This window comes from Hemicordylus capensis, chromosome 3 (genome assembly GCF_027244095.1).
Source record: "Hemicordylus capensis ecotype Gifberg chromosome 3, rHemCap1.1.pri, whole genome shotgun sequence".
NCBI classification, from domain to species: domain Eukaryota; kingdom Metazoa; phylum Chordata; class Lepidosauria; order Squamata; family Cordylidae; genus Hemicordylus; species Hemicordylus capensis.
In genome coordinates this window covers 59919402-59938519 of record NC_069659.1, presented here as the reverse complement: position 1 = coordinate 59938519, position 19118 = coordinate 59919402, and the positions used below count along the sequence as shown (strand labels likewise).

General features: G+C 43.7%; 1 protein-coding gene across 7 annotated transcripts in view; it reads right to left on the bottom strand.

The window, feature by feature from the left end:
• Positions 1-19118, bottom strand: part of NECTIN3 (nectin cell adhesion molecule 3) — a 106332-nt gene that overhangs the window by 26967 nt on the left and 60247 nt on the right. For all 7 annotated transcript variants that reach the window (XM_053305642.1, XM_053305644.1, XM_053305645.1 and 4 more), the window contains one exon: positions 10694-10845. In XM_053305642.1, the coding sequence (XP_053161617.1) occupies positions 10694-10845 (152 nt within the window). The remainder of the gene's footprint in view (positions 1-10693; positions 10846-19118) is intronic.

Below are 19118 nucleotides of genomic sequence, written 5' to 3'. Positions count from 1 at the left end.
GATGATACCCAGAAAGATTTAACCAAAGAAGTTCGTTCTCTCTCTCTCTCTCTCTCTCTCTCTCTCTCTCTCTCACACACACACACACACACACACACCTCTCTACAGAAACTGGTGGAATAAATCAAGAACTTTGTTCCTCATTCCAAACCCCACTCATTTCTGGATAGTAGGTGCTTTGCAAGAAATAAGCCTTCACAAATTCAGCTTTATTCTGTTACTGAGGGTGTATGCTCTTAGGAGTATACATACTGGCTGTCACCTTGACTTAATGACATTTGATGGGAGTCTTATTGAAATTACGTTGTCCTTAAGAATAAATCTCGAGTAGCACTATTGAGTAATGATCTGGATATCAGCCACTATCTTTAATAGGTATCAATATTGCTCTAGTTTGTCAGATACTGATTTTGCAACTCAAGCGAAAGTTTACATTTGGGTGTTGGACACTCAGTTGTTTGTGGATGGTAGGCCAATGGCCTGGACCCAATAAACATGCAACTAGTTCCATGTACCCAAGGGATTGACTTGTGTTTCTCAAAATAGCAGCACCTGGTGCATGCCAATTTGAGGCTGAGAGAAAAATTAATAAGCAATTAGAGACATGGAGGTACCCAATTGAGCATGCCCATGGGTTGTACCTAAAATAGCTCTTTGGAACCTGTACACAATATTTTAAAATATATTTAATCACAAACACACTCAAATATAAAATTTATCAAGGGTCTCCAAGATAGCTTTTCTATTAGGAGACACAATAGAGTTTAGTGAGCATTTAAAATAAAGTTATCTATGTTAAGCCGTTAAATCATCATGCAGTCACTGAAAATATAATCAACTGGAGGAAGCTGTTAGAAGTATTAGTGTATCATCAGGCTACTTTTTTCAAGACAACATTAAACTAAGTAGGCAAGACAATATAGAAAGAAGAGAGAGCTCAGTGCTTTTACACATACAATCTAAACTGTTTCAACCATGAGTTTGATTATACTTGAACTGATTTTATTTTGGGTAATTCATTTAACCCCAAATAACATGAACAGTAACTTTGGTTTAAAGTCTTTATTTTATAATGCCTTGTTTACCAAGTTAGTATAAATGTATCAGCAGATTTTATTGAAAACTACTATTGTTAGGTCTATATTACTACGTACGTAACTTATTCATTCATTAGTTCCAGTTTAATTGTCGCTCAAATTTGTTATGTATATATTCAAGTACTTCAAAGGAACAAGTGTGGAAACAGAGGAATTTGTAAACAGTTACTATGTACAGTAGATGAAAACATGGATCTAAAGTAATGATGTTTAGTATAAAAGAAGTGAATAAAGGTCATCAGTTTTGCAAGTAAATATCACCAGAAAGGTCTGGGGAAAACAATTGCCATTAATGCCTTTGACCAGGTTGGAGTTCATATCCTGCTATGATGTCAGGAAACCCTTTTCTCCTGCTTGTTGCACCAGTCAAGCCATACAGGTTTGGCTTATATCACACTCTGGACCTGCCTAGGAAGGTAGAGAACATTATATACCCGAGATATTTTTTCACGTGCCAAGGCAGGCAAAACGGGGACTAGCCATGCTAGGGCTTCATTGCTTCTCCTACTACTACTTTCCTTTGTTTCTCTTTCTTCCCAATACTAATCAGATGATAAAGAGAAGAGGCAGAACAATGATGCCAACAGAGATGGCTTGGACAACCTTGGAATGTCTATGTCAGAGGGCAAATAATTCAAAGACAGGGGGCAGAAAATGAGGCAGTAAATGTGAAACTTCTCTACCGTCTATCTTGACCTTTTGTCTTCAAATATTTGTATGTGTGTGTGTGCGCGCACACACACACACACACACACACACACACACCCCAGCCCACCTATGTGTTATATATAGTAGGGCTGTGCACAATTGGAAATTCTGGATTGGATATGATCCAAAACCACAGATATAAAGCCCTGATTCCTTCAGAATTCCAGTATCAGATTCAGAATCTGATTTTTATTGGCGAGAATCCCCACGAGACTATTGGGAAAAGTAAAAAATATTATTGGAAAAAGACAGCTAGAAAAGGAACTCTGAAAGCTGGCACACAAGTAGGTAAGGCTGTCTGGACTCTGTATTTAAATTACACATGAATCAGAATGGTTTTGGTGGGTTTTTTTTGTTTTTTTTTTAATTAAGCAACCTGAAAATTGTACACACAGAATCACTAAGGAAAAGTGATGTGACCATCAGTGAACCTACTGCTTTCTTTTTAAAGCTGTAAGTAAAATAACCCACTAAATTTAAAAAGGGGAAAAAGATGTATGGGCAAGTTGGCAGGCAGATAGATGGCAGACGATACCTATTCCCCCACCCCTACACACACAGAGTGAGCCGGGCGAGGGGAGCAGACTCCCGATGCCATATGGAGTTCTAGAATTCCCTGAATGGTATTGGATAATTCCAGACTGAAATAGGCTTCCAGATTATCTCCTATGCCCTCCGGAACGGCACATATTGGGCTATTTCTGGAATTCCAGGCCAGATATTACACAGCCCTAATACATACATACACCCCACCCCTGCCAATCAAGAGTACCATTTAAGGCATATGAGTTCTAATCCACAGAGCTTCTCTCTCAAACCTGTTAGCCAGTTTCAGCAAACACAAAGACTTGTGTTTGAAGACCAACATTAAAGGTGAACATTACCACCCCTTTGGAATTTTTTTCCATCCTCCATTCTTTTTCTCTCACAAGCCACCCTGCTCTCTCAATTTGTTCCTTTAATCCTTTGATCTAGAACATTTCCTGAACACCAAATTTAACCACGGACAGAATCTAATAGACACACATCAGGATTACATTTTCTGTTCTAATCATTCATAGCTTTGCTGTTTCTAAAGTAAATTAAGCAGCAAATTATTATTTATTATTAAAAATATTTATATCCTGCCCCTTCAGTGCACTACTGCTCAAGGTGGCTTACAACATTAATAAAATAGATACAATGCATCCAAGATTTAACAAAAACATTGTACCGATGAGAAAATTTCTCGAACAATCAAAGAGGCTAATCAACCCAACTGACCTAAGGTGAGTGGAGGGAGCATGTAGAGAAAAGATGAGGCATTCTTAATGTATCAGAAAAATGCCAAGAACATAAGCTGTGTTCTCTCTTCACGCCATAGTAGCAATTCTATACTCTTAAACAGAATTTATTTTGTTTTAGTAATAGGCAACTGAAGTTTTTAACATAACCTTGTTTAACGTAACCCCTCTAGAGAATGCCTCACACGTTGGCTTATTGCTCAGCAAAGTGATTTATTTGTTCTGCAAACAAATATAAGTTGGACTAAACCTTAGATCTCATTACAAACCTGAGAAGTGTTTGAACTGTGATCTCACACACATTGGACTGAAATGTAAAATATTATACCTGTCTGAACTTTCACAAACAGAAAGAGCCCTAAAATAAAAGTGTAATTCTATGTATATTTGGAGTAATACCTGAAATTGCTGTTCCTGCTCTAGAACTCTATAGTTATGTTTAATTCTTGAAGTAACTTCCTAGAATCTTAATCCCCCTACTTGCTATATTCAGAGGTATACTGAACTAGGTATTTATAATAGAAGACTATATCCATAAGCTTGGAACATGTAAAGTATGTGCTAATCGTGTCATGTTTTCAGGGATGTCACCATGTTATATAATACCTTGGCTCAGAATACAAGTCTTATTGACTCAAGGTGCGCACCTGAAAATGAGGTGAGCAAGAACCCAAGTTCTTCAGGAGCTCATTTCCCAAAATTTCTGGAGCTAGAGTTCCTGCTGTAATAGTGTTATCTTGGAGTGTGGGGCTTCCTTTCCACTTCCAAACAGCCATTGCCAAATCAAGGAGGTATGGGGTGGGATGTCATCTTATTGTACTCGTGGTGCCATGAGAACTACAATGGGATTAGATTTAGCTCATAATAGGGCTTGGAATAATTGGATTCCAGAGGTGAGGGCGTCATCCATCACTACTTTCAATTTAATTGTGCTCTAAAGTTGTCTAATAGACTATTTAGTTTGTGGCCTCACATAATACTCCCAGTGAATGTCATACTTTTGAGAGCAAAATGAAGCAACTACAATCAAATGTAACTTGCCCATTCTGACCTCAACCCACAAGTAGCAAAGCTGGTCTTCTCCACAGTCCTGAGATTCCAGTCTTGCAAGCAAGATCATCCCAGATGCTATACAGAGGAATGACATTCACCATCAGTTTTGACCTATAGGAGCTGTTTTTCCATTTTGCTTCTTTCGTGTTCCATCAAAACATAGGAAGGAGCATTCAGGAAGGTAGAGAAGCAGCTGCCAGAAGCCATGCCAACACTGATATGGATATTCAAGTCTATCTCTTGAACACCACACTACTGTACTGTTTCTGTCTCAAACTGAATGTTCAACAGATCAATTCCTTCAGCTATCCTTTATTAGATAGACCAAGTGGTGGAGGAAGCCATATTGTTCTCACAAGCCTAGAATGTAAGTGGTACTGCTGCTAAAATAAACCCTTAGCATATTTATTTTATATATAGGATATATTATAATAGTGCTTTCAGTTTGAAGAACTTCCAGTTGAATTAATGGCAAAGAGAGATTCAAATCAGGGATTTCGATTTGTATCTCATATACAAAGCTACACCAGCTTCCATGCTACAGTTAGGAAAACTACCATCAGAACTTTAAGCCATTACAGTATCTAGACACTAGCAAGTCATGTTAAAATTTATATTCCAATTTTTGACTTTGACCATAGCTGTACTAGTAGTAAGGAAATACTACTAGTTTGCTTTCAGACCGTCAGGTTGCTTACCTGTAACTTGGGTTCTTCTTATGGTCATCTGTGCTCTTACACAAATGGGCTTTGCGCCTGCGCAGAGACCTTGTCAGAGTTTCTCCAAGCTCAAAAACTCTCCAGTTTAGTTAGACGGCAGCTCCTTCTCCAAGGCGATTTGCGCATGTCCCTTTGATCCCCTGCTCAGTCTCTGAGGCCAGTGACCCATGAGAGAACAACTGAAAAGGGGAGGATGGGTGGGCATGTAAGAGCAGAGATAACCACTAGAAGAACCCAAGTTACAGGTAAGCAACCTGACGTTATTCGATGTGGTCTCTGTGCCTTACACGAATGGGTGCATAGCAAGCTGCACCCAGTGCATTTCTTACCTGGTGGTGGGAATCTCAGCTGAAGAGGGACTGCAAGACTGCTGTGCCGAAGGTCATAGGACTAGTTGGTAGTCTGGTCATAGGACTAATTTGTCCTTGTGAAAAATGAGGTAAGGGTCATCTAATCTATGGGTCCTAAGAGTAGCCCTTTGCTTACTCACCTCGCAGAAGTGATGGCAATTAGGAAGGCCACTTCAGATAATAAATTGTCCAGTGAGGCCGAAGCCATTGGTTAGAAGAGGATGCCATGAGACAGGAAAGTACAAGGGAGAGATCCCAGGCGGGTGCCATGACAGGCGTATCAGGGTGAAGGTGAGTTAGTCATTTAAAGAAGCATTTAACGACTGGGTGACAGAACCAGATGGGAGAGTCTGGCAGTGAGTGCGCTGCAATGGCTGCCAGGTGTACCTACAAGGAAGACAACTTTAATTCCTGTTCCTTAAGGGCAAGAAGGAAAGAGCAAACATCCGTGAGGAAGAAATTATATGGGGAGACTTCCCTTTCTTCAAGGAAGTATTTGAAGTGAGTCCATTTAGCAGAATAAGATTTTACAGTAGAGGGTTTTCTGGCCGCAGAGAGAACTCTTAGGAGGGGTGGAGGAAGGGAGGGCGAAGAAGCCACTCTGTGAAGCATAGGCGATGGAGGATGTTGAAGTCTGGGTGTTGCAGCCTGCCAGAGTGCTGCATGAGGAGACTTGGTGAAGCAGGAAGAAGGGAGATGGACACCCTTGGATAGAAGTAGTAGATGGGGAAACCAGGGGTACCTGGGCCACCAGAGTGCAATTAGGATGCAAGATGGTTGATCTCATTGGATCTTCATGGGAGCAAGGGTATAAGTGGAAACTGGTAGACCCTGAGTCTGGTCCAAGACAAGGAGAACACATCGCCGAGAGAGTGATGGCCATTGCCTGATTGGGAGCAGTACCTGGTTCAGTGGCCGTTTTCCTGAGAGACGAAAAGGTCTATTTCCGGAAGAAACCATCATTGGAAGAAGGAGTGCACCAGTCTGCTGTCCAGTCGCCATTCTTGAGAGTCAGTCCTTGCCCGGCTGAGGGCATCCGAGTGGACGTTTGCCGCTCCCCTGATGTGAATGGCTATAGGTATGATCTCATATCAGATACACCAATGACAGATTTCCACTGCCAAGTGTAAAAGCATTGCGGAGGATGTTCCTCTCTGGTGGTTGATGTAGGCTTTGGCTGTGGTGTTGTCAGTCTGGACAGTCACCACAGAGTCTATTATACAAGGCAGGAATCCTCAGTGCCTTGAAGATAGCCAACAACTTGAGAAAATTATGTGGTTCATCCGGTCTACTGTGGACCAAGTAGGTGAAGGCAATCTAGATGTGTTTCTAGACTAAGCCTAGCATAGTGGTTAGAGTGTTGGACTAGGACTGGGAAGATCAGAGTTCAAATCCCCATTCAACCATGAAACTAACTGGGTGGCTCTGGGCCAGTCACTTAACTCTCAGCCTAACCTACCACACAAAGTTGTTGTGAGGATAAACATATCCATGTACACCGCTCTGAGCTCCTCGGAGGAAGAGCGGGATATAAGTGTAAAAATGAATGAATGAAAAAAAATGTTTCCAACCCAGCCCCTGAGAGGTCTGTGTTGAGATTATGGTGTGGTGTTGGTGGCTGGAAGGGTGCTGCCACAGTCAAATTGGAGAGACAAGCCTACCAGAGGATAGAATGCCTGACAGAGTGCAGAAGTCAAAGCCAATGGGCCTATGAGTCCAGATGTGGGTGAAAATTGCATAGGAACCAGTGCTGAAGGACCCATGTGTGTAGATGGGTATGTGGTAGGATGTGAGCTGTAGATGCCATGTAACCCAACAGTTGGACAGTTCTGGTGCAGTGGTGGGAGGCAGAAGCAACCATGTGGGTGAGATGAAGGATAGCCTGGATTCTGTGGTCTGGAATGAACACTTGGGCCTGGACAGAGTGAAACAGGAGACCCAGGAACTCTATGAAGCAAGTTGGTTGAAGTTTTGGATTTTTTGTAATTTATTTCGAGGCCCAGGGTATTGAGGAGCCGGATAGATGTGTCCAGTTGTTCCAAGGCCGCAAACAGTCATCGAGGCACAGAAAAAAGACTTTAATCCCCTATTGTTGAAGGGATGCCACAACCAGTGTCATATATTTTATGAAGACCCTCAGGGTGGAGGCGTGTGGGAAGGGTAAAGGTACGTGTTGTCTCCTATGGAGAAGCACAGAAATCGATGTTGAGGCCCAATAGTGACATGGAAACAGGCATCTCTGAGATCTAGAGACACAAACCACAGGTTTCTCTGCAGGAGGAATAAAATGGCAGGAATGGTGACCATATGGAACCGTCTGTAGGTGATAGAACAGTTGAGGTTGCGAAGATCCAGGATGGGATGGAGGCATCCATCTGGCTTGGGAACTATGAAGTACAGGGAGTGGAACCCAGGTGGTGGGGTTGCGGACTAGTTCTATGGTCTGTTTGTCAAGTAGCAAGGCTACCTCCACCAGAAGGGCAGGGGTAGCCCTGGTAGAGACAGGAAGGTTGTAAGGCGGAATAGTAGAAAATTCCAGTGTGTATCCAATTCTTATAATTCTGAGGACCAACAAATCTGATATAATGCCCTCCTAGGCCTGGAGAAAGGGTGACAATCAGAGAGGAGACAGAGAGGAGAGTCATTGCTTCTTGGAGAAGGAGGCAGAAGATTTTGGTGTGGAGGATTGAGAACACTGAGGAAACTGAGTGCATTTGTTGTAGGATGGGTAATGGTTGGAGTGAAATGGTTGGTCACTTTGAAAAGTTTGAGTCATGGTACGTGTGGGTTGGTTATGCTTCTACCTGACCGGCATATATTGCCCATGCATAGGGGCCTGATAGCTCAAGTGGGCCATATTGCGCAGCTTTTGGATGTTATGTAATGTTTTATCAGTCTTTTCTCTGAAAAGTGCTACGCCATCTAATTGTAGGTCCTCTATATGGGTACGGGCATCATAGGCCAAACCCAAAGAACGCAGCCAAGCATGGCGTCTAATGGCCACCAATGATACCCTGACCTTAGAAGAATACTCAGTAGAATTTCTAGCAGAATATAACCCATTTGATTAACTGTGCTTCCTGAAGGAAGACTTTAGGAGCTTCTTTTTTTATCATGTGAGAGATGATCAAAAAAGGGGGCAATGCATTCCCAGAAGAAATGGTTGTATTTGGCATTATAAGCCTGATAGTTTGCCACCTTAAAGTGGAACGCTGACATGAAGTAGAGGAGTCAGTTAAAGGAGTCAAATTTCTTCCCTTCTTTGTCAGGAGAGGTAGAGGACAAGTGCAGTCTAGATTTGGAGAGTGAAGACTCGACTACCACTGAATTTGAGGTAGGGTGATATTGTAGGAGTTTTCCTTGTTCTGGAGCTTCGGCATGAACTATGTTTCTTACAGCTCAATTTGGCAATTTCTCAAAGGGCAGTGTTCATGGGCAAAGAGACTGGAGCCCTGTTATCTGCCTCAATAAGGCCAAAAAACGATCTGGGTCTGACTTGTTGTGATAGAGTGACACCCAGGGACGAGGCCATAGGAGAAAAGTAATTTGCATATTGCCTGTAGTCCTCTCAGAAGGTGATCAAGGCTTAGGGTCTGTGAACGTATCTATTGGTGAAGACCCAGGATAAGCCAGTTCAGAATCTGTTGAGTGATCCTTCCTGTGTGCATAGTTAACTTCCGGCTCCAGGGGGATTTCCACTACCTGAGTCTCCAAAGGTTGTCCAGTGAGATGTTGTTCCTGAGGTATGGAATAGGGTATTGATCTGCATAGATTGAGGTGTAATGCCCAAGAAGCTGTTGTTGTCTATAGGATGGATGGTTTTCCCATTCCTCATTAGTACAGCTATATGTATTTAGGTTGTTGAGTAAAAGGGTGGCTAGAAAAAGATCTAGGGTAGCCCACAGCTGCATTATATTGAGGGCATAGTTCTTCCAGTTCAGACTGGAACTCCTCAAATTCAGCAGGTATAAGCTCCTCATAAGGTTGATCAAATCGCAATTCCTCAAGGTTGTGGGTATCTTGTGGATCACAAGGAACCTCTTCCTCAGTTTCTGAGGAGTAATATAGACCTTCGGATTCATAGCCTGCTTCATCCTCAAATTTGAGGTGAGTATCTTCCTTGAATTCAACTAGGTGTTCGGATTCAAGCTCAGGCTGCTCTCCTGTTGGATTTGAGGAAAGAAGCACAGAGGTCTTGGGTTCACAGGGAGGATTCCTTTGTTTTCTTTTGAACAGAAACAGAAGTAGCCACAGTCGTGGCAAGCCTCCATTGTGTGGTAGCAGGTGTGGATTGTGTGTAGCGTTAAGACAGTTGAGAAATACCTGTAGGGTGTGATTTCTTCTTCTTTTTTAGAGTAATAAGAGTGCCCATGGAACTCGAGGTCTGCAAATTGGTGGCTACAGCAGGTACTGAGCCATTCGATCCCAGAGGCGGGATATTTTGAGCCATAGGCTCTGTAGGCAAAATTGTCATGGGCTGTGAGCCCCAAGTAATCTCTGTCTCCTCAGAGACAGATTGCATTGTTGCAGGCAAGGACACAGATTGGGATGATTTGAGAGCTTGATCCCACAACCAAGCTCTAAGGTACAAAGCTCTGTTCTTGCGGGCGTGTTTAGAAAAACCCACACAAAAGGAGCAAACCTAAACGTTCTGTGCCTTGCCCAGGCAGTAAAGGCAAAGACTGTGCCCATCCATGGAGGAAATTTTTGCTCGACAATGGACAAAAAGTTTAAAAGAAACCTTGCTGGCCATAAGCAGGAAAGGAATTCCAAACAAACAATTCTCACCCTGAAGGCAAGGGGCAGAGAAGAAAAGCAAAACACTAAACTAAAAGAGAAGGAACAAAACCAAACAAGAACAAAAAGAACAACAGCAAGGAGAGAGATTAACTTTTGGTTTTGCAGGAGCTCAGAGCACTGAGAGAAGTTACTTTGTCAACAGAAGAAGAAAGACTGAGCAGAGGATCAAAGAGACATGTGCATATCACAGAGGAGGAGGCGCTGCCACCTAATTAAACTGGATAGTTTTTGAGCTTGGAGAAACTTCAGCGAGGTCTCTGTGCAGGTGCAAAGCCCATTCATGTAAAGAACAGAGAGCACATTGAAGAAATAATGGTTTCTGGAAGGTTCATTAAATTATCTTTACTAGTGACAAAAGCTTAGCTCACTTGCCTATTATATAATATGCACGCCATTACATTAAAACCAATTCTCACTCCTGTTGCACTCATTACGACAAAATTACAAACACGACATCCACTAACATGGGCAGACGCATCCTTATATTTGTATCGTTGTAACACAGATGTCATGAAATGGGAACAGAGATATTAAAGTCCAAGTTTACTAAATGTTTAAGCACACTAGAATATATTTGCTCCAGCTAACACAGTAAAAGCCAGAGCTATCTCTCTATTACAGGAACTAGAAGTGCAACAGAATATCATGAACATTTATGCTTTTGAGACTTGAAAAACACTCACCTAATATGTAGATGGTCTTTTGATCACTTCTTTGGCCAAGAGAATTGGCCACTTTACAAACATATGTTCCAGTATAATTGTAACTCAATGGACTGTTGAAATGCAGAGTATTGTTTAAAGGCTGTAAACCTTCAGGCCACTGTCCATCCAACCTGAATTACAAAATATTTAGAGGAAATCTGAATGTTTTTAGAAGACTGTAAATACAAAACTGTTTTATGAATTTTTTTTCAAAATTAATTTCCATTAACAAACTTTACAAGTTCTCCCTTTCTATAATAGATCATTTATATAATACATCAAAGTAGGAAACAAGATTTTGGATTTCACAATTATATTTTACATCAATACTGCAGGGGTTCAGTAGCAATTTTATCACAAAAATAAAATAGACATAGTAAGCTTCTGCAACATTACTTTGTCTTCAATTTCCAGAAATGTAACCTGGGATAGGTAACTGGCAGAATCATGTGGGGGCAAAGTTATAACAAAACCCACCCGCCCCACCCCCAACACAGCCTCCATCTCTTGAAAAATTGCCACATACAGACTTCTCATAGCCACAAGAGCCACATTTACTTCAAAATATTGCTGAGGAGGGCAGGATACTCAGTTCTGTAATCACTCAATTTCTTCCTTGTCAGGGAGTGAAGCTGAACGTTTGGTGTCCCAAAGGTTTTTTTTAAGTATCATACAAGGAGCTGGCAAAAAGCTTGCAAGTTAGTGTAGTTGTTACTGTCTGCATTCCAGTTATTAGGTAGAGTTGTTACTGCCTGCATGCGACTATGAGAAAGTTACATTTATTAACATTATCTGAATGTCTGGAGAATTATTATATAATTACATGCTGGGCAAGGTGCTTACTTGAACTTCTAAAGAATACGGCACATTCACAGCCTAATATCATTATGTCTGCTGTGTAAATAATCATTGTAGCTCATGTGCAGACAGTAGCAACTATACTATTTCAGCCCAAGTTAATTATTGGTAGATATATATATACAACTGGAGTACTTCTCCTATATATACAGTATGTATTCTTCTGTGCCATGTTCAGCATTAAAATGAAGATCTTGCTTTGCCTTGTACATTGGGAAGCTCAGCACACTGAGAATTTGGAGGGGAAAGATCATATCTTTGCTCTGATAACTGGGTAAGGGAAAGTAACTCTTCCTATTCAGCCCAGCATTGCATCACTTCCAGTGGCTATCGCTGCTGTCTGCTTTACCTTTCTTTTTAAGACTATGAGCCCTTATAGGACAGGGAACCGTCTTCTCATTTATTTTGTCATTTTGCTTGCATTGAGAACTTTTTTGTTTAAAAGTAGCATATAAAATATTCTTAATAAATGAATTTAAGAAACCGTCTATAGAGGCGGCATGGTATAGTGGTTAGAGTGCTGGACTAGGACTAGGGAGACCCAAGTTCAAATCCCATTCAGCCATGATACTTGCTCGGTGACTCTGGACCAGTCACTTCTCTCTCAGCCTAACCTACTTCACAGGGTTGCTGTGAGGAGAAACTCAAGTATGTAGTACACCGCTCTGGGTTCCTTGGAGGAAGAACGGGATATAAAATAATAATAATATTGATTTTAAAAGCAATGAGGTCAGTCACATGAGCAGCGCTACGCGGGCTTGTACAACCCTACTCAGGTGGGATCGAGTAGGTGTAGTCCCGGGATCAGTCCTAGTCCCGATGCTCTTCACCAGGTTGCCCATGTTTTTTATTCAGGCTAATAGTGTGGTAGAACGACTCAAGCATGCCCTTCCACCCCACTCTCTGGTCATGTGAACACTCGGGCTGCCTGCAGTGCACAAAGCTGAGTGGCAAGAGCGCCGGGCAGCAGGGGATTCCCTCAATTTACTGCACTCCTGGCATGGTGCATTGTGGGATGCCAGAGGATTTCTTCCTCTGGCTCTGCAGTGCACTACTCTTGTACCACGAGCAGTGGAGCTGTCAGGGAAGGGCGATCGTGTGTAGGGCGGAGCCTGCCTGCCCTCCATACATCCCCAAAGATGTCATGTGAACAACCTTATTATCTTAAACTTTTGGTTACATAAATAGATTTGTCTGCAGCTTTGCTCAAAGCATAAAACATTTTTGGAAACTTATGTACAGTCTATATTCAGTAATGAAATTGATATACAATGCAATGCTAAATGTAGCAATGGATGGTTTTGTTAAACATGTTCTAATATAATTGTATCTCATTAGGAAAGGAAGCTATTTGAGTTGCTAGCACTAGTGACTTGTGTATGTCCATACTTGTAACTATTTATATTAGTGAAGCTATTTGAACAATTGTGTGTATAAATAAACAAGCACTGAAAATACTGTTCATAATGGACTATATATTTATTATTATTATTATTATTTACATTTTATACCCCGCTAGTCACCCAGCTAGTCTCATGGCTGAATGGAGATTTGAACTCGGGTCTCCCTGGTCCTAGTCCAGCACTCCAACCACTACACCACGTTGGCTCAATAGTAAACTAACTGGCTGACAGACTGGCTCGAGAAGCACACACATTAGTGAGTTTGTGGGGACAGTGGGGAGCACTCATGCAACTCCCCCTGTTTTCTTGCATTTTCACTGCTGTGCAAGTGCTCCAGTACTGCCAACCACTGCCTGCGCTACAGAAACGCTCTGTAAGAGTGAAAGCATGTTGTTCGACCCTAAGCAACATGCTTACAGTCGTATAAAGCACCTGCAAAGCGTGGGAGATTCTCAGGAGGTATTTGTGCTCTTGTACCACAGCACATGTGCAAGAGGACTGGAGAATCTGGTGAGGATTCCCACTGCATCCCTGCTGTTCTTACCAACATGTGTGCTTCATTTGTCAGTATGCCAGTTCAAGCCATTAAATAAAATTAACTTTAAGGGATTTATTTATTTTTACATTTATATCCCGCTCTTCCTCCAAGGAGCCCAGAGCGGTGTTCTACATACTTGAGTTTCTCTTCACAACAACCCTGTGAAGTAGGTTAGGCTGAGAGAGAAGTGACTGGCCCAAAGTCACCCAGCTAGTATCATGGCTGAATGGGGATTTGAACTCGGGTCTCCCCGGTCCTAGTCCAGCACTCTAACCACTACACCACGCTGGCTCACGCTGGATTGTTTACATGGCACCTATATGGGTTGAACAGTAACAGGCATTACATAAATTCAGTTTTAAAAAAAACCCTCAAGGCTCTATTCAGTGTTGTACTGTATCACACTATAAGGCTGCACACACCACCTCTTCTTTCTGAGCCAGGGAGGGCTAGGCGGGTGGCGGGGGGGAGGCAGGATTGCGCCTACCTTTGCCCACACAAATTGCAGCTGCAACCCTGCTCGACACACCACGCTCACAGACAAGACGCAGTTGAGACTCTGGGGAAAAGATGTCTGACCTCTGGGAAGCTCACAATGCACCATACTACTTGTGCGGTGGACTGGAGACATTCTAGAGGCCAGGGAGATCCTCCATCCAGCTTCTACAATAGTTTGGGCCCTGACAGCCCGAAAAGGGCTGCAGGCACTCCATGCTTCCACATGACTGGGGACAGAGGAATGAGGACACACATCCTCAGTGTTCCCCAGGGCACATGGTGGGGCAGCACCAGCATCAGGCTCGATTCCAGCGCTTCAAATTGGTCTTTGAATCTGTCTTATTTTAAAATCAATAGAGCACACTGGTGAAATCTTGAGGTTTCTACTAATGCTAAAAGGTGTTGCATTTATTGATATAATTGAGCATTATTTAGCAACAACATTTATAAATAACTTAAACTGTATTTTCATCTCATGCTGTAAGAATCTGCAGGAGAGTTAATGGTTTTTCTTTCTCTATGAAAGCAAGTGTTGTGTTCTAAATGTCAGCTTACACGTTTTACAATTAAGGCTGCTATCCTGCATGTGTACCCAGGAGTCCTTCCGGATTCAGTAAACCTTACTTTTGAGTAAACATGCATAGGAATATGCTGCATGCATGCTGATCAACATATTTGTCTTCCTGAATTAGTCCAAGGATCCATGTAGTCCAGCATTCTATCTTCCACAGTTAACTAGTCAGATGCTCTTTAGACTAGAGGCTCAAACAGTCATTGTGTTTGCTTCCAGCATCTGCTATAAACAGGTTGCTTACCTGTAACTGATGATCTGGCAGTGATCCGTTGACATCCATTAGAATGGGTTCTGTGCATGCGCGGAAGCCTCTCCGTGTCGAGTTCTACAGCTCCTCTTCGGTGCCTGCGCCCCGCCCCACGTGACCACGTGGCTATTTAAGGCGGGAGGAAGAGCAGGCACCTCTGTTCCTTGGAGACCGCCGAAGCAGTCAAGTAAGCAGGTAAGTTCTCCTATAGCCAAGTAAGTGCTACTGCGGAGGGGAGGTTCAAGGAGGGTCTAATGGATGTCAACGGATCACTACCAGATCATCAGTTACAGGTAAGCAACCTGTTTATCTGGTTCGTGATCTGTTGAATCCATTAGAATGGGTGATTAGTTAGCTCCAAAAGGAGGAGGAAGCAGTAGAGTTATTGTAGCACCCTTTTGAGAACAGCTCTCCCCAAATTCGCCTCCGCAGCAGACCACAAGTCTATGGCATAGTGCTTTATAAAAGGTTGTTCAGAAGACCACGTTGCTGCCCTACAAATGTCTTGAAACGATATGCCAGACAGATGAGCAGCAGAGGCACCATAAGCTCTAGTGGAATGCGCTTTGATGGAGCCCAGCAGTTGAACCTTCTGTATCGAGTATGCCAGACGGGTGGTTTCGACAATCCATTGGGACAGTCTCTGTCTGGACAATGCTCGTCCTTTGTTCGCTCCCTTATAGGCGACAAAGAGTTTTTCTGATGAGCGGAACAGTTTCGTTTTTGAGAGCTAAAAGAGAAGAGCTCTTCGAACATCCAAGGAGTGCAGAGCTTGTTCCAACGGGGTGGTTGGCGATCTAAAGAAGGTCAGAAGCACTGTGTCTTGGTTGATGTGGAAGTTTGATACAATCTTTGGTAGAAAGGAGAGATCTGGCCGGAGGAGAACTTTATCCAGATAAAATCGGGCATAAGGAACATCCATGCGAAGGGCTGTGAGCTCGCTCACCCTTCGAGCTGTGGTGATGGCCACCAAGAAAGCTGTCTAAAGTGATGCCAGTTTTAAAGTTGTGGAATGCATGGGTTTGAAGGGTGGCTCTGTTAATGCAGAGAGGACCAGCGATATGCTCCATTGCTCAAGAGGCTTCTTGACAGGAGGATACAGATTAGTGAGGCCTTTCAAGAAGCTCTTACAGGAGGGATGGGAGAACACCGTCTTTCCATCCCAGCCTGGGTGCCGAGAAGAAAGTGCTGCTAGGTGTACCCTGATGGACACATTCGACAGTTTCGCTGACTTCAAGGAGGTCAGATAGAGCAGGAATGCACGGATTGAGGCCTCCTTAGGGCGGAAAGCATGGCGAGAAGCGTAGGTGGCAATTTTTTCCATTTGCTAGCATAGTTTCTTCTTGTAGATGGTTTACGCTGATTCAGCATGATACGCTTCAACAGTCGATCTTCCAAGCTGTTAGTTGTAGAGTGAGCACTTCCAGATGTAGAAGGCGCCCGTCTTCTTGAATCAGGAGGTCTGGGCAGTTCGGAAGTCTCTGATAAGTCGTAGCAAGTTTGAGTAGATGTGAAAACCATGCTTGGCACGGCCACCAAGGTGTGATCAGGATGCAAGTTACTCGGCCTATTAGAAGATGAGCCACCACTCTGCTGACCAGCGGCAGCAGCGGGAACATGTAAATCCAGTGCGTGGACCAATCTATCTGAAAGGCATCTCCCAAGGATCGTGGGTCATGACCTGCTCTTGAGCAGTACAGTCTGCATTTTGTGTTTTGCGCTGTAGCAAGTAAGTCGAGATCCGGGTGACCCCAGAGAAGGAATATCTTGTATAGGTATGCATCATTCAGCTCCCATTTGTGCTGGGTTTCCATCGAGAACGAACGACTGAGGCCATCCGCTAGGATGTTGTCCTTGCCCCTTATGTGGATGGCAATTGGGGTGATGCTGTTTTTGATACACCAGTGCCAGATTTGAATGCTCAGGGCACACAGTGATCTGGAGACTGTCCCTCCTTGCCTGTTCAAGTAGGCAATGGCGGTCGTGTTGTCCATCTGTAGTTGCACGATTCTGACTCTCAGCATCGGGAGGAAGGCTTTCATGGCTTGGAAGACTGCCAACAGTTCCAAGAAGTTTATGTGGAGCTGGCGCTGAGGTCGGGTCCACAGACCCTGTGCTATGGTGGAACTGCAATGTCCTCCCCAACCTTGCAATGAAGCATCTGTTGTGACCCACACCGACGGGGTCTGTAGCTGAAACGGCATCCCTCTGAGTAAATTGAAGTCCTTCATCCACCACGAGAGGGACCGTAGGATTGGTAGAGGTAGACGGAGTTGCATTGTCGGCACGTCTTTGCATAGGCAAAAAGAAGACAGGAACCACAGTTTTGCATTAGAAATGCAAGTTGTGGATACTGGGGTCAGGTGAGACTTCTTCCAGTTGATTTGTATCCCCAGATTGCGAAGGAGGCTTATCATATACTGAATCTGCAAAAGTAACTCTTCTTTGTCTCTGGATGTCAGGAGCCAGTCGTCTAAGTACGGAAACAGCTTGAGGCCCTTTGTCCGTAAGTGAGCCACTACCACCGCCATGCATTTGGTGAATACATGCGGGGCCGTACACAGTCCGAACGGAAGGACTTGATATTGATACACCGCTGCTCCTACTGTGAACCTCAGGAACTTTCGGTGGGTAGGCCGAATCCCTATATGAAAATAGGCATCTTTTAAGTCTAATGTTACAAGCCAGCGCTCCCGATGAAGCAGTGGTAGGATGTCCTGTAGCGTTGTCATTCGATACTTTTTCACTTGGATAAATTTGTTCAGATGCCTGAGGTCCATGATTGGTCTCATCCCGCCATCTTTCTTCGGGATTTGGAAATATCGGGACGTCTTGCCCATCGCACTGGGACTATCGCCCTTTTGAGTAGAAGTTCCTTCACTTCTTGAAGTAAGGCAGGTGACGCCTTGGTGAAGCGAAGCCCCCTGAACACAGGTCATTTCTTGAACTCTATCGCATAGCCTGAAGTGACAGTCTTTAATACCCATCGATCTGATGTTATGTGGCGTCATGCTTGCACATGACTCGCCAATCTGATGTTGTTGTTGGCTAATAGACCCGGTTCGATGATGGAATGGATCGGGTGGTCAAGCTCCCTGATGTTCTGGGAGGGGTAATAAGGCTGAGAGAGCAATAGAGGAAGAGCGTGTGATGGGCTGTCTTGAATCTCAGGGCCGTGGTTTATTGCCCTCGGTTTGTTTCCCGCATTGTGTAGGGGTATATTTACCCTTTTGTTGACCGAGGTGTTTGCCATACGGTTGGTAGGTCTTTCGAAAGTCGCAGCGGTCTTGTGGCTTGTAGGATGTGTGGGGGCGGAAGTAGTTTCTTTGTTTATTTGGGTACAAGGTCAATGTAGAAGAGGTGAATGTTTTCACCGTGAATTTTGATTTCTTCATATTCTCCATAGTAGAATCCGTCTCTTCTGAGAACAGGCCCTTCCCATCAAATGGTAGGCCCTCTATCTTGTCCTTCATGTCCTGGTGTAAGGATGCAGATCTTAACCAGGCATGACGGCAGGGGGTGATTGCAGTGGTGATGGACCTCGATTCTGATTCTGCTAAGTGTTTAGCGGTGCTTAATTGCTGACACGTGAGGTCTCCCGCTTTTTGTAACGTCTTACGAAAACGCAGTTTGAGCTCCTCCGGAGACAAGGTATTAATGTCCCTTTCTAAATTCTCCCAGATGCAGTAGCTGTATTTCACCATACAGGCTGAGTAGTTAGCTACTTTAACCAAGAGACAAGAGGTGGAGTATAACTTCTTTCCCATGACGTCCAACTTCCTACCTTCTTTGTCCGCAGGTGTGGTATGCCGGCGGCTAGATCTAGAAGTTGTGGCACAGTCAATGACCAATGAATTTGGCACAGGGTGCTTAAATAGGTAGGCATTATCTTGTTCTTGCACTCTGTATAGGCCCTCCAGCCTTTTAGAAGTTGGTGTGGACGTGTGTGGAACCTGCCAGGCGCATTGCGTGGCATTAGAAATGATGGGTAGCAAAGGCAGAGCCACTGGTTGCGCTGACTGCGACCTTGCCATAAAGTGGTAGACCAGGTCATCAATGGTCTTCGCTTGTGAGGATAGGTCTAAATCCAAGGTTGCAGCCATCTGTTTAATATGCGAGTGGTACGCCTTTAACTCCTCTGTCGGTGAGATGTGGGCAGGCGTGGCCACATCAGGTGAGGGATCAGCTTCGACTGTCTCTGTGTCAGACTCAAAATCAGAAGAGCCATGATGACTGTCATCCGATGCTAGCTCCGAGGGGGAATGTTGGGAGGGAGTACCTGTCGG